Source organism: Polyodon spathula, chromosome 4, assembly GCF_017654505.1.
Source record: "Polyodon spathula isolate WHYD16114869_AA chromosome 4, ASM1765450v1, whole genome shotgun sequence".
In the NCBI taxonomy this organism is placed as follows: domain Eukaryota; kingdom Metazoa; phylum Chordata; class Actinopteri; order Acipenseriformes; family Polyodontidae; genus Polyodon; species Polyodon spathula.
Window position 1 is genome coordinate 264834 of NC_054537.1, and position 13850 is coordinate 278683.

General features: G+C 42.9%; 1 protein-coding gene across 4 annotated transcripts in view; it reads left to right on the plus strand.

The window, feature by feature from the left end:
• Positions 1-13850, plus strand: part of nktr (natural killer cell triggering receptor) — a 35323-nt gene that overhangs the window by 1159 nt on the left and 20314 nt on the right. For 3 of the 4 annotated variants that reach the window (XM_041246783.1, XM_041246785.1, XM_041246786.1), the window contains exons 2-6: positions 3475-3555; positions 6693-6767; positions 8379-8486; positions 9147-9191; positions 10430-10517. In XM_041246783.1, coding sequence (XP_041102717.1) covers positions 3498-3555; positions 6693-6767; positions 8379-8486; positions 9147-9191; positions 10430-10517 — 374 coding nt within the window. In that variant the 5' untranslated portion in view covers positions 3475-3497. Of the gene's footprint in view, positions 1-3474; positions 3556-6692; positions 6768-8378; positions 8487-9146; positions 9192-9523; positions 9552-10429; positions 10518-13850 lie in introns of those variants that run through there. The other variant, XM_041246787.1, reaches the window with a different exon arrangement.

The following is a 13850-nucleotide window of genomic DNA, read 5'->3' on the forward strand; positions in this document are numbered from 1 at the left end:
TACAGAATCCCAAAGTGACAGACTGACTGGTATTGTAATTGCCTGGGAAGTCTGTGTGCACAGGGTTACTATTCATGCTTGACGAGACAGTGCATCTAACAGGCCTTGTTTGTATGTGACAGGTACTGTCTACTGTAACCAAACACGTCCCACTGAGCCACAGAACCACCTTCATTTCACAGCTACTTTCCTCTGCAAAGACTGTATTCTGTCATGAGCAGGCAAGCACATTTATATACGGTAGAGTCGCTAAACATGCACTGTAGCTGAAAGTGCTGGACTTAAACTACAGCAAACAGTTGAGTAGTTAATAGAATGCATTATTATACTGGAAGCTGTCTTTAAGTCCCCACCACCAGGCCGTCTGTAATTCACAATTTAAACTAGAGGAATGCTGCCTAAGTGTCTTTGTGAATATAACTCTCATCGGCAGTTTCTAGCCTAATGTCACCGCTGGAAAGGAATGTGCTTTTAGATTTGGAAAGCAATTGCTGAACTTGTTATAGCCAGACACAACTTACTGTATTACAAAGTTTTGCCTTTATCATTAACTGTATCTGTGGGGTACAATGTTACAGCCTTAAAAACCAGTAGGATTACTATATGCCCCCTACGTTGTGACTGGACTGTACCTCCTTGCACATTTGATTCACAGGATTGAATGTTATGATTAATAACAGTATCAGAATTTCAGATGCGTTCCTGCAGATTCACCAGAAGCAGTGTGCTGTATTCTTCTTCAATCACCCACAGTGCCTTGATTTAATGAAGCTTACTGTGCGTCACAAACTAATTCAGTCATCGTCACTGTCATTAATCCAACTCAGTGGGATCTTTAAAGTCAACTGCAATTATATATTTTTTAAATTTCACACTCAAGCAGTAAAAACAAACCACAGTTTCATTATTCAATCATTTTCAAAAAGTAATAAAAGCCATTATATTGCTCATAACGCAGACAGAGACAGCATAGGGGCAGGGGGCGTGGCTGTGTGTGTGCCTTTATTTTACAGCAAGATGTTATTTTTTGTAACATGTTAAAGTAGGGTCATTCCATACTAACTTAACCAGTGCCGCTGCCCGTCCGTCTCAGATTTTCCTAGAAAAATTCACCTGGGGTTTTCAGACGTGCCGAGTTCAGAAATGATAGACGTTATTTTTTTTTTTTTTAAATTTCCCCTTCGACCTGTGACCTTGCAAAGGTCAGCCTAACATGAGAAAGGGACCTTGACCAGATAAATCCCCCTGGGTGCAGTTTAGATGCTCCCATCATGTGTAGTGCCTCGTTCTACTCGTATTGAATAGGGCTTTTCAGAAAAAAGTACTAGGAGCACCCGACTCACTTCTGGCAAATTACCAGACTAGCGGTAACTGGTGAGCTTTATTTCGAACTTCAGCCTAACCCTTTACCCTGTAGGGTATATAGTGTATTGCTGTAAGAACCTTAGGAAACCAGTCTTCCAAATTCTGTGAAAAAACTTTTAGTTTCAAGTCCCAGCACTGGTCATTAAACCCCCTTGAAATTAGAATTTTTGCTATTTTTACCAAGTTTAGGCTGTAATAACATGCGTGGGGGGACTCCAAAAAATCACCCAAAGATATGTTAGGATAGTCGTTGATGAGATGTACAAGCATCAAGTAAAATATTCTGGTATCAAGGGATTCTGGAATTTTGGCAGGTTTTTGAAGTTGCATTTGTCATGCATTCAGGCATTGCTTATGGACACTTTGAGGTTAAAGTGCCACATAGTTCTATCCAAACTGGCTATTTCTTCATCTTTGCATTCTCTGAGGACAGATCTAGAGGAAAAAACAACAATGTGGGCTTCCGGTGGCACTCGCTTGAGCTGAGGGGTTATGAACTTGCATGGGATTTGGGACTTCGTTGTTATGATGGCACATTTGAAACTACCAAAACCTTACTTGGTTGGATTTTAAAAACTAAATTCATGTTTTTTCTCAAAAAAAAAAAGTGCTTTGCCATTGTTGCCATCTTACTTGCTTTCTTATTCTCTGTGTTTATGACTGGCATTGTGATATTTAATGGTATTGACTTAATTATTAATATTTAATGTACATGATCACGCGAATTACAGCAAAATTTTAAGAATGTTAACGCACCATCCTCATATAGATAATCAGATTTCTTTTAGCTCTGTCTTACTGAAACTTTTTTTTACTTCATTGGTGCAGCCTCCATATTGAGTTTCAGCAGATACGCGGAGAGATGTCGTAAAAAAAAAATGGACATGGTATTCTTCAATTACTGTACACTTAAATGTGTATTTTCAACTAATGTGCTGATTACATTTTTACCAGTTTCAAAACGCTTTCTTGAAATGGTCATTTTTTAAAAGGGAAATTAAAACAAAAACCATCAAAGTGTGAGTATTATGATTTTTATTTATGTTTACTGTAGTATTTATACTTCTAAATAATGCAGGACGATTGTGCTTCTCTGATTTTAGTATTCAGCTATACGATGAGTTAAAAACTCAAGTTCATGAGCAGCACCGAGCAGCACTCTCTATAGAGGCAGTATCTCCAGCCGCCTTCTCCCACCCTGCTGTACCAGTAGATTCGCTGATGCCCGAGCGAGAACTCCACTAATGTGACGTGCATTTCTCCACGGGAAAGCAGAATCCGCTGCAAGACAGACACAAATATGCCTGTGTTAATGCTTTGTAAGAATGGTCTCGAAATAGGTTTGCCCTGAGAGACTGGAGTCTCGATTTTGAGGTTGATATTTATGATAATAACTTGCAAAAGCTAGTAAACTGAGCGCGAAGGTTGTTGCCAGTTACTGCGAAAAATGTGCACATTTTAGCCTTTGAGGGAACGCTGGTTCCAACCCTGTTCTAAATTGTTAAATTGAACCAATCAAACCCCCATCCAGCCTCAGAAGTAGGTCATGATCTAATTTTCCCTGCTACAGCTGGAGTGGAATGGCCCTCCAGGACTGTGACTGGACACCCCTGGGTTAAGAGCTATGTGTTTACTGTAATGTATAGTTAGCATTCCTGGGTTATAAATAAATCCACCTCTGCAAATTCAGAGAGAAAGGGTGCTTCACAAGAGCATGCTTTCCCTCTTTTACTTTGCTGCTGCTGCTGCTCGTTAACAGCTCATACATTAACACACATACTCCTTTCCTTCTGATGCAGCGGGGGTCTTCATTCTAGTTCTTTCATGTATTCAGCGCTCGTCTGGGTGGGTTTATTTGAGTTCATTACAGAACAGCAGCTGTCTTGTGGCTTCTGATCTTTTAACAGTGTGCCATGTTGATGCATTCAAAAAAAGGGGTTTGCATTTAAATATCTGCAGTAGCAGATAAGGCTTTAACGAGCGCTCTTACACTTTGTCATGTGTTGCATTAATGAGGGACAGAGAGGATTCATTCTAAAAGTGGTGTGCTGATGGAAGGGAATAGTCTTTGCACCCTGTCACTCAGTCCTGCCTGCTTTCATTCTTCAGGTTCAGAAGGAGCATCTTTGGAAATGGGTGTTCAAGACCGGCCCCAGTGTTATTTTGACGTTGAAATCAATCGAGAGCCAGGTAAGAGACAGTGCTGTTATTTCTTTTAAGAATTCATTGATTGGTCATTTTTCTTATTGATATCCCTTTGTTCATACTGTCCCACCCTGTGTAATGCTGCTAATTCTCTTCTGCCGTTGCTACGTTTTTCATTATTTACCAGCCTCACTAACTGAATGCCCTTCAGCCACCTGGGCTGCTTCTGAAAGGGGGATTTTCTTATTGAGGTGTGCTTTTAGAAATGACCACTAGGGATGTGTGACTGGACTTCTGTACAATGTTTACCCTCCTCTGCAACTGTGAGCTAGTAGTGAATTGTAAATACACACATGTAAATGTGCATGTCCCTGCTGTTACTATACTCTACATGGCCCTGCTGTTACTGTACTCTACATGGCCCTGCTTTTACTATACTCTACATGTCCATGGTGTTACAATACTCTGCATGGCCCTGCTGTTACTATACTCTACATGTCATTCCTTTTACTTTACATGTCCGTCCTGCTGTTACTATACTCTACATGTCCGTCCTGCTGTTACTATACTGTACATGGCCCTGCTGTTACTGTACTCTGCATGGCCCTGCTGTTACTGTACTCTACATGTCATTCCTTTTACTTTACTCTACATGTCCCTCCTGCTGTTACTATACTCTACATGGCCCTGCTGTTACTTTACTCTACATGTCTCTTCTGCTGTTACTATACTCTACATGTCCCTGCTACTGGTACTATACTCTACATGTCCCTACAGTTACTATACTACGCATGTCCTTGCTGCTATTTACTGTGCCCAATATGTGTACAAAGCATTCTTAAAAACGTAATGGCATTGTGGTAACAGTGTTTCTCTCCTCAGGAGGCGTGGCACTGTGGTGACGGTGTTTCTCTCCTCAGGAGGAGTGGCACTGTGGTGACGGTGTTTTTCTCCTCAGGAGGAGTGGCACTGTGGTGACGGTGTTTCTCTCCTCAGGAGGAGTGGCACTGTGGTGACGGTGTTTTTCTCCTCAGGAGGAGTGGCACTGTGGTGACGGTGTTTCTCTCCTCAGGAGGAGTGGCACTGTGGTGACGGTGTTTCTCTCCTCAGGAGGAGTGGCACTGTGGTGACGGTGTTTCTCTCCTCAGGAGGAGTGGCACTGTGGTGACTGTGTTTTTCTCCTCAGGAGGAGTGGCACTGTAGTGACGGTGTTTCTCTCCTCAGGAGGAGTGGCACTGTGGTGACTGTGTTTTTCTCCTCAGGAGGAGTGGCACTGTGGTGACGGTGTTTCTCTCCTCAGGAGGAGTGGCACTGTGGTGACGGTGTTTCTCTCCTCAGGAGGAGTGGCACTGTGGTGACGGTGTTTCTCTCCTCAGGAGGAGTGGCACTGTGGTGACGGTGTTTCTCTCCTCAGGAGGAGTGGCACTGTGGTGACGGTGTTTCTCTCCTCAGGAGGAGTGGCACTGTGGTGACGGTGTTTTTCTCCTCAGGAGGAGTGGCACTGTGGTGACGGTGTTTCTCTCCTCAGGAGGAGTGGCACTGTGGTGACGGTGTTTCTCTCCTCAGGAGGAGTGGCACTGTGGTGACGGTGTTTTTCTCCTCAGGAGGAGTGGCACTGTGGTGACTGTGTTTTTCTCCTCAGGAGGAGTGGCACTGTGGTGACAGTGTTACCACAATGGAATTAGCTTTAGAGTTGTTATTCCCCCCACTATGTCTCCGTATTTCAACACAACTGTGTTTGAATTGATCCTTCCTCAGAACTCAATTGAAAATATATTCTGAGCTCATTTGCATGAGAGTAGTTGGACCGGTTCTTTATGCCAGGGCTGTTTTAAGGGCTGACTCGCTGGCTTTTTTGAAGTATTCCGTTCAAGGCTCTTAATAAGCTTGTCAAAATACAAATAAAGTGCTGTGTCTTCGTGCAGTCTGGGTAAACCATATCTATTTTTTATCTATTTTATTTATTTTTAAATGTGTTTGGTACTATTCAAAGATTTTAGTAAATAAAAGATATTTTATTTGTATCAAGTAACTAATGGTTAAAAGTGACATGGTTTTAAAAATGGCCCTCGAGGGGTGAGCAACAGTAATTTCTGTTAGTTATTAATGGAAAATCGTCATGCAAAACCTCACATCAGTAATTTAGCCCTTTAGTGCTTGAAAAGGTATATTAGTTAGCTTGTAAAAAAAACAAAAAAACAAGAACAAATCTGTTGATCTCTGGTAAAAGTTGTTAAGGACCTCCTTTAGGTCGTTACTAAGAGTACAGAATCTGGGGGTAAATGAAGCATCGGTGTGTCTGGACTGGATGCCCACACATTCCACAGGTGCGTGTACTGGATGCAGGTTATGCTGATACAAGATTTTCATTTTGCCCATGTTTAATGGAAGCCAAACAATGAAATATATACTAATAGATAAGATTATAGTGCCCTGTTTAATATAGTAAGCTGGATAGGGTGCATAAAGTGAATCCCACCTGCAGTACATTTGTGTCTAATTAATAGTAGTAATAGCATGTACAACTAATTGATGGATATAGTAGTTTATAATGCACTTAATTTACAGGTGTGAAGGTGTCATTTTTGCTCTTGAACCTAAAATAATGTACATACAATTGGGTTGTTCATTTGGGATATTGGCAGTCTAAACAGTTTGTGTTTTATTAATGTTTCATTGATAAGTGGCTGCTGATGTTATCAGATTTCCACAGAACATAGAGCAGTTAACATGGTAATGCAATATCACTGGACTGATAATGTAGATGAAGAATCAATATGTTCTTTTCTATTATGAAGTATGCTCGATCTAAAATATTAACATTCTCCCTTTGCTGTTTTCAGAGATGTGTAAACCTTATGAAACATGAGAACTGATAAATAACAGCCTTCTTTTTCTCCCTCTGCCACATCAATCAAGTGTTTCTGTTCAGTACATTGGATGATGAAAAGGTCTTCCCAAACACTCTTCCTTTACTCCAACTCATTTCTCAATGGGAAGAGAGCATGCTGCAAATGGAATTCAGTGTTTCATATGTGCTTTTAGAGTTCTATTTCATTTGCATTCTTCAGATTTATTTTAATCCCACAGAAGCTAATTTAAAAAACCTGTCTAGTGACACTTTTGGCAGTTAACCCATCTGTTTTTATTATTTTGTATTCAGATGCATTTTTTTTTTTCAGTTGGGCGCATTGTCTTCCAGCTTTTTTCGGATGTCTGTCCCAAGACATGTACAAATTTTCTTGGCTTGTGCACAGGTAAGTGAAATCTTTATAAAGGATGCTAATAGTCACGGGGGGGGAGGAGGCGGGAGAGAGCAGACTGCAAAGCCAGCAGGATCCCTGTGGTTTTAGTTTGTTTACCCTGTGGCACTCTACTAGACAGCAGTTGATAATAGACGGGGCACAGCCAGCTAATCTGCAGGAAAGATTACAAGCCGGTGACCTTTTGAATTTGCAAAAAGCTACCGGAACCCACCGGGGGGGTGGGGGTCCAATGTGTTCTAATGCAGAAGGGCGGCCCATATCAAAGGCAAGTCTCTGAATTCATCTCCTGATGGTGAAATTCCATGCAGTCATAACCGTTGCATCCCGAATACAGGTCTTTTTCACATATCAAGTTGACGTCATTCCCTGTAAATTATGCCTACAGAGAGGCTTTGTTTTTGTTCACAGCTATGTTCTGAAAACTAAGGCTATCCATTCACTTTAAATCCTCATCTCATCTCATGATGCCAATAACGGGGGGCTTTAATTAAACAAACAAAAACAGCTCAGAAAAAGAAACAGTAATGCACAGAAGAGCAATGAGAGAGCTTTAGACTGCAGTGTTGAGCAATGAGAGAGCTTTAGACTGCAGTGTTGAGCAATGAGAGAGCTTCAGACTGCAGTGTTGAAATGAGAGAGCTTCAGACTGCAGCGTTGAGCAATGAGAGAGCTTCAGACTGCAGCATTGAGCAATGAGAGAGCTTCAGACAGCAGCGTTGAGCAATGAGAGAGCTTCAGACTGCAGCGTTGAGCAATGAGAGAGCTTCAGACTGCAGCGTTGAGCAATGAGAGAGCTTCAGACTGCAGCGTTGAGCAATGAGAGCGCTTCAGACTGCAGCGTTGAGCAATGAGAGCGCTTCAGACTGCAGCGTTGAGCAATGAGAGCGCTTCACACTGCAGCGTTGAGCAATGAGAGAGCTTCAGACTGCAGTGTTTTGCAATGAGAGAGCTTCAGACTGCAGTGTTGAGCAATGAGAGCGCTTCAAACTGCAGCGTTGAGCAATGAGAGCGCTTCAGACTGCAGTGTTTTGCAATGAGAGCGCTTCAGACTGCAGTGTTTTGCAATGAGAGCGCTTCAGACTGCAGCGTTGAGCAATGAGAGCGCTTCAGACTGCAGCGTTTCAGAGCGTTGAGCAATGAGAGCGCTTCAGACTGCAGTGTTTTGCAATGAGAGCGCTTCAGACTGCAGCGTTGAGCAATGAGAGCGCTTCAGACTGCAGCGTTGAGCAATGAGAGCGCTTCAGACTGCAGCGTTGAGCAATGAGAGCGCTTCAGACTGCAGCGTTGAGCAATGAGAGCGCTTCAGACTGCAGCGTTGAGCAATGAGAGCGCTTCAGACTGCAGCGTTGAGCAATGAGAGCGCTTCAGACTGCAGCGTTGAGCAATGAGAGCGCTTCAGACTGCAGCGTTGAGCAATGAGAGCGCTTCAGACTGCAGCGTTGAGCAATGAGAGCGCTTCAGACTGCAGTGTTGTATCTCCTTCACTCCTAGAGGAGCAGAGTGTTCTCCCATTGAGGATACTGAAGTGCTGAAGCGTGTCGGCTCAAGTTCAGAATTGAAACAATGCGTGTAAATGTATGCCAATGTTTGTGCTGTTTACAGGTGAGAAAGGAAGAGGAAAAACAACAGGGAGAAAGCTGTGTTACAAAGGCTCCACCTTCCACCGCATTGTTAAAAACTTCATGATCCAGGGTGGGGATTTCATTGAAGGTAAACCTCAGTTTCATTTACTAGTTAGATCTTTATAAAGGAAAAAGAGCCAAGATTACAACAGCATTTTACAACGTGGTGCGCTATTTTGAGGCAAATTAATAACTTAAATCTAGCATTTAACTAGTGCTAATTTTAACTGTTGCTTTATGCCTTTATCTACTTAATTTAGACTTATGGAGTGTGAATGACAAACAGACAGAAAGCATCATTTTCTCTGGAAAACTTGATGTTATCTAGCAACCAAGGTCATCGTTTCGCATTAATAGATGTTACTGGGCTGTAATATTGGTGTTTCATGATGTGTTTTATTTTGAACGGTCATTTAAACCTGGCACAAGTGCTATACAGCAGAACTTACCCCAAGCGAAGGGAAACTGGTGCACACAAAGCAGGCTGATTAGATTAAGAGCAGGAGGTGCTTCAGCAAAGAACCTTTGCAGATTACAATATTGATTCCTCCGCTGTCCAAAATAGACTAGATATGGAGGACTAACCTGTATCTAAAATGTGTTTTAGGTTATCGATTGATGAAAGTATTTAAATAGATTATGGTTTAAGATGCTTCAGATAGCCAGACGAACTTGAATTCAAGTTCACAGAGCTTGAATTCAAGTCTACTTTCAGAACACTTTGGTTTTGTCTTTGGTGTGGTTGCAGGTAATGGAAGAGGAGGTGAATCGATATATGGCGGCTATTTTGAAGGTAAGGATGAATATACAGTACAGTCATCTTTAAATGGCTGGAGAGTTCACAAAATATAATACAAAGCTAAGTCCCTTCAGATCTGAACTTTCAGCTCCTCCTCTTATGCATGAAGATAATGCTGGATGGGAAGTGACTGTATTTGCATGCTCTGGGACACAGATACTGTTTCCTTTTTTATTTTGTTTTGTTTAAAAAAAAAAAAAAAGTTATTTATTTATTTATTTATTTTTAGTATTTTTTTCTGATTTTCAGCATGGAGGTTAGGCAATTCTTTTCATGAAAAATCCAATCTTCCTGCCTAAAATTTCAACATATTCTTTTATTTATAGAGAGTGTGGTCTTATGCAAAATGAAAAGGTAAGAGATGCAAAGCTCAGTAACACAATTCAAACATTGTTCCCTTCCACCCTCCCCATCAAGAACATGGGTAACGAGAGTCTTCTACTGTCAGTGAATGGATGGATATCTAAATTGATTGGAGACCTGGAGAGATTTTTCTCCCCACTCACTATTTTTATTTTTTTAGTGTTTTATCAAAATGTATTGAACATTCCTTATGCTTTGTGTAATGTTTTTTTTTTTAATACATTTCTATATAGGGTAGTTTCTTTTGCTTTTAAGAATCATGTAAGTGCAGTAATCGAGAGGTTTGGGTTCGTTATGTTGGTCACTGAAAAGTACATTTTGTTTTGTTTCAGGTCTGGTTAGGACTGACCATAAATCTGTAAATTAAATATTTTAAAGCAAAGTACAATTTCGGTGATTTTACTGAAATATTTGTAAGATAAAAGGCATTCAATGTTAAGGCAAGTTAAAGGCTGCTGTGTTTTGGCTGTAAATATTGCATGAATGAATCTAGTTAGTTTCCTTCTACTTGAACCTACAGTATGTCTCAAAAGGAGAGCAATCCTTTTCTACAGGTTTTTCAGCTGCCTAGTAGCTTACAAATCAAGTGCGTTCACTGAACCTTTGTGCATTGAAACCTAGAGCCTTTCATTTTAGAAGTCCAATTGCAGTGCGGCTTTCAGACTGATAGATGGCTTATCTTTATTAAATCATTGTAAAATGGAGAGGTTTGTTCCCAGTGATTTTGAAAGTCCTGATACTGAATGTATGATTTGGGGCCAGCATAACAAGCCCAGCCTTCTTCTCGAGGGCTTGCTGTTCACACGCGCACACTTTCTGCTGTGGGATAGTGAAGAGGGGGCTGACTCGCTGTTTCTTTCTTCAAACAGATGAAAACTTTGTTCTCAAACATGACAGAGCATTCCTTTTATCAATGGCAAACCGAGGCAAAGACACGAACGGGTCACAGTTTTTCATGTGAGTAGCTTTCATTTTGGTGTTGGAGTTGGAAGCAGGGAAGCACCATTCATAGGAAAGATGGGTCTCAGTCCTACACAAACACATGCTGTACTGTGGGTAGGTTAAGTGAGCTGCTCAGTGACAACCCATTTAACAGCTAACTCGGCTCCTGAGCAGCTCAGAGCTACTGAGCAGCTTCCTTCAATTAGCAGAAACATTCTCACTGTGAGCTACAGAGCAGAGTCCATCACTGAGCAGAAACATTCTCACTGTGAGCTACAGAGCAGAGTCCATCACTGAGCAGAAACATTCTCACTGTGAGCTACAGAGCAGAGACCATCACTGAGCAGAAACATTCTCACTGTGAGCTACAGAGCAGATTCCATCACTGAGCAGAAACATTCTCACTGTGAGCTACAGAGCAGATTCCATCACTGAGCAGAAACATTCTCACTGTGAGCTACGGAGCAGATTCCATCACTGAGCAGAAACATTCTCACTGTGAGCTACGGAGCAGATTCCATCACTGAGCAGAAACATTCTCACTGTGAGCTACGGAGCAGAGTCCATCACTGAGCAGAAACATTCTCACTGTGAGCTACGGAGCAGAGTCCATCACTGAGCAGAAACATTCTCACTGTGAGCTACGGAGCAGAGTCCATCACTGAGCAGAAACATTCTCACTGTGAGCTACTGAGCAGATTCCATCACTGAGCAGAAACATTCTCACTGTGAGCTACGGAGCAGATTCCATCACTGAGCAGAAACATTCTCACTGTGAGCTCACTGAGAGCTCACTGTGAGAGCATTCCATCACTGAGCAGAAACATTCTCACTGTGAGCTACAGAGCAGATTCCATCACTGAGCAGAAACATTCTCACTGTGAGCTACAGAGCAGATTCCATCACTGAGCAGAAACATTCTCACTGTGAGCTACAGAGCAGATTCCATCACTGAGCAGAAACATTCTCACTGTGAGCTACGGAGCAGATTCCATCACTGAGCAGAAACATTCTCACTGTGAGCTACAGAGCAGATTCCATCACTGAGCAGAAACATTCTCACTGTGAGCTACAGAGCAGATTCCATCACTGAGCAGAAACATTCTCACTGTGAGCTACAGAGCAGATTCCATCACTGAGCAGAAACATTTCTCAGCTACGGAGCAGTGCAGCTACTGTGAGCTACGGAGCATTCCATCACTGAGCAGAAACATTCTCACTGTGAGCTACAGAGCAGAGTCCATCACTGAGCAGAAACATTCTCACTGTGAGCAGAAACATCACTGAGCAGAAACATCCTCACTGTGAGCTACGGAGCAGAGTCCATCACTGAGCAGAAACATTCTCACTGTGAGCTACGGAGCAGAGTCCATCACTGAGCAGAAACATTCTCTGTGAGCTACAGAGCAGAGTCCATCACTGAGCAGAAACATTCTCACTGTGAGCTACGGAGCAGAGTCCATCACTGAGCAGAAACATTCTCACTGTGAGCTACGGAGCAGAGTCCATCACTGAGCAGAAACATTCTCACTGTGAGCTACGGAGCAGATTCCATCACTGAGCAGAAACATTCTCACTGTGAGCTACGGAGCAGATTCCATCACTGAGCAGAAACATTCTCACTGTGAGCTACTGAGCAGATTCCATCACTGAGCAGAAACATTCTCACTGTGAGCTACAGAGCAGATTCCATCACTGAGCAGAAACATTCTCACTGTGAGCTACAGAGCAGATTCCATCACTGAGCAGAAACATTCTCACTGTGAGCTACGAGAGCAGATTCCATCACTGAGCAGAAACATTCTCACTGTGAGCTACAGAGCAGATTCCATCACTGAGCAGAAACATTCTCACTGTGAGCTACAGAGCAGAGTCCATCACTGAGCAGAAACATTCTCACTGTGAGCTACGGAGCAGAGTCCATCACTGAGCAGAAACATTCTCACTGTGAGCTACGGAGCAGAGTCCATCACTGAGCAGAAACATTCTCACTGTGAGCTACGGAGCAGAGTCCATCACTGAGCAGAAACATTCTCACTGTGAGCTACGGAGCAGAGTCCATCACTGAGCAGAAACATTCTCACTGTGAGCTACGGAGCAGAGTCCATCACTGAGCAGAAACATTCTCACTGTGAGCTACGGAGCAGAGTCCATCACTGAGCAGAAACATTCTCACTGTGAGCTACGGAGCAGAGTCCATCACTGAGCAGAAACATTCTCACTGTGAGCTACAGAGCAGAGTCCATCACTGAGCAGAAACATTCTCACTGTGAGCTACAGAGCAGATTCCATCACTGAGCAGAAACATTCTCACTGTGAGCTACGGAGCAGAGTCCATCACTGAGCAGAAACATTCTCACTGTGAGCTACGGAAGAAACATTCTCACTGTGAGCTACGGAGCAGTCCATCACTGAGCAGAAACATTCTCACTGTGAGCTACGGAGCAGAGTCCATCACTGAGCAGAAACATTCTCACTGTGAGCTACGGAGCAGAGTCCATCACTGAGCAGAAACATTCTCACTGTGAGCTACGGAGCAGAGTCCATCACTGAGCAGAAACATTCTCACTGTGAGCTACGGAGCAGAGTCCATCACTGAGCAGAAACATTCTCACTGAGCTACAGAGCAGGTTTCATGAACGGCTGCTACAGCTGTATTTTCATATCATATTATTTCTCCGTTACCCTGCTGATTCCTGTCATTCATCTCTTTTTTAACCTCATTAAACATTTTACTTTAACGATGTGGTGGTGCTTTACTCCTACTGCATTAAATCCTGTTAAAATACCATTCATCGAACCTCATTATAGCATGTAACTTGCCATGCTTTCAAGCGCAGTGTCTTTATATGAGGTTTTAACCCTCATTTCAGAGTGTAAAATTAGCACTTTTGTCTGCGTCTTTCTGTGAAATGAAATGGCGTCATGAAAAGATAGCAGTGAATGTTACTGAAGGATGTCGTCATGGCATTCATGTCCAGAGTTAATAATACACAAGGAGTTAGCTGCAGTTTTTATGCTGATTAATAATCAAAGCTTCTGAAAGTTTCAGAGCTTGCTGTGCCGGCCCCTCAGACCAGCCTGCTTGATTGCTCGGCACTGCTTGCTGTGCCGGCCCCTCAGACCAGCCTGCTTGATTGCTCGGCACTGCTTGCTGTGCCGGCCCCTCAGAGCAGCCTGCTTGATTGCTCGGCGCTGTTTGCTGTGCCGGCCCCTCAGACCAGCCTGCTTGATTGCTGTGCCGGCCCCTCAGAGCAGCCTGCTTGATTGCTCGGCGCTGTTTGCTGTGCCGGCCCCTCAGACCAGCCTGCTTGATTGCTCGGCGCTGTTTGCTGTGCCGGCCCCTCA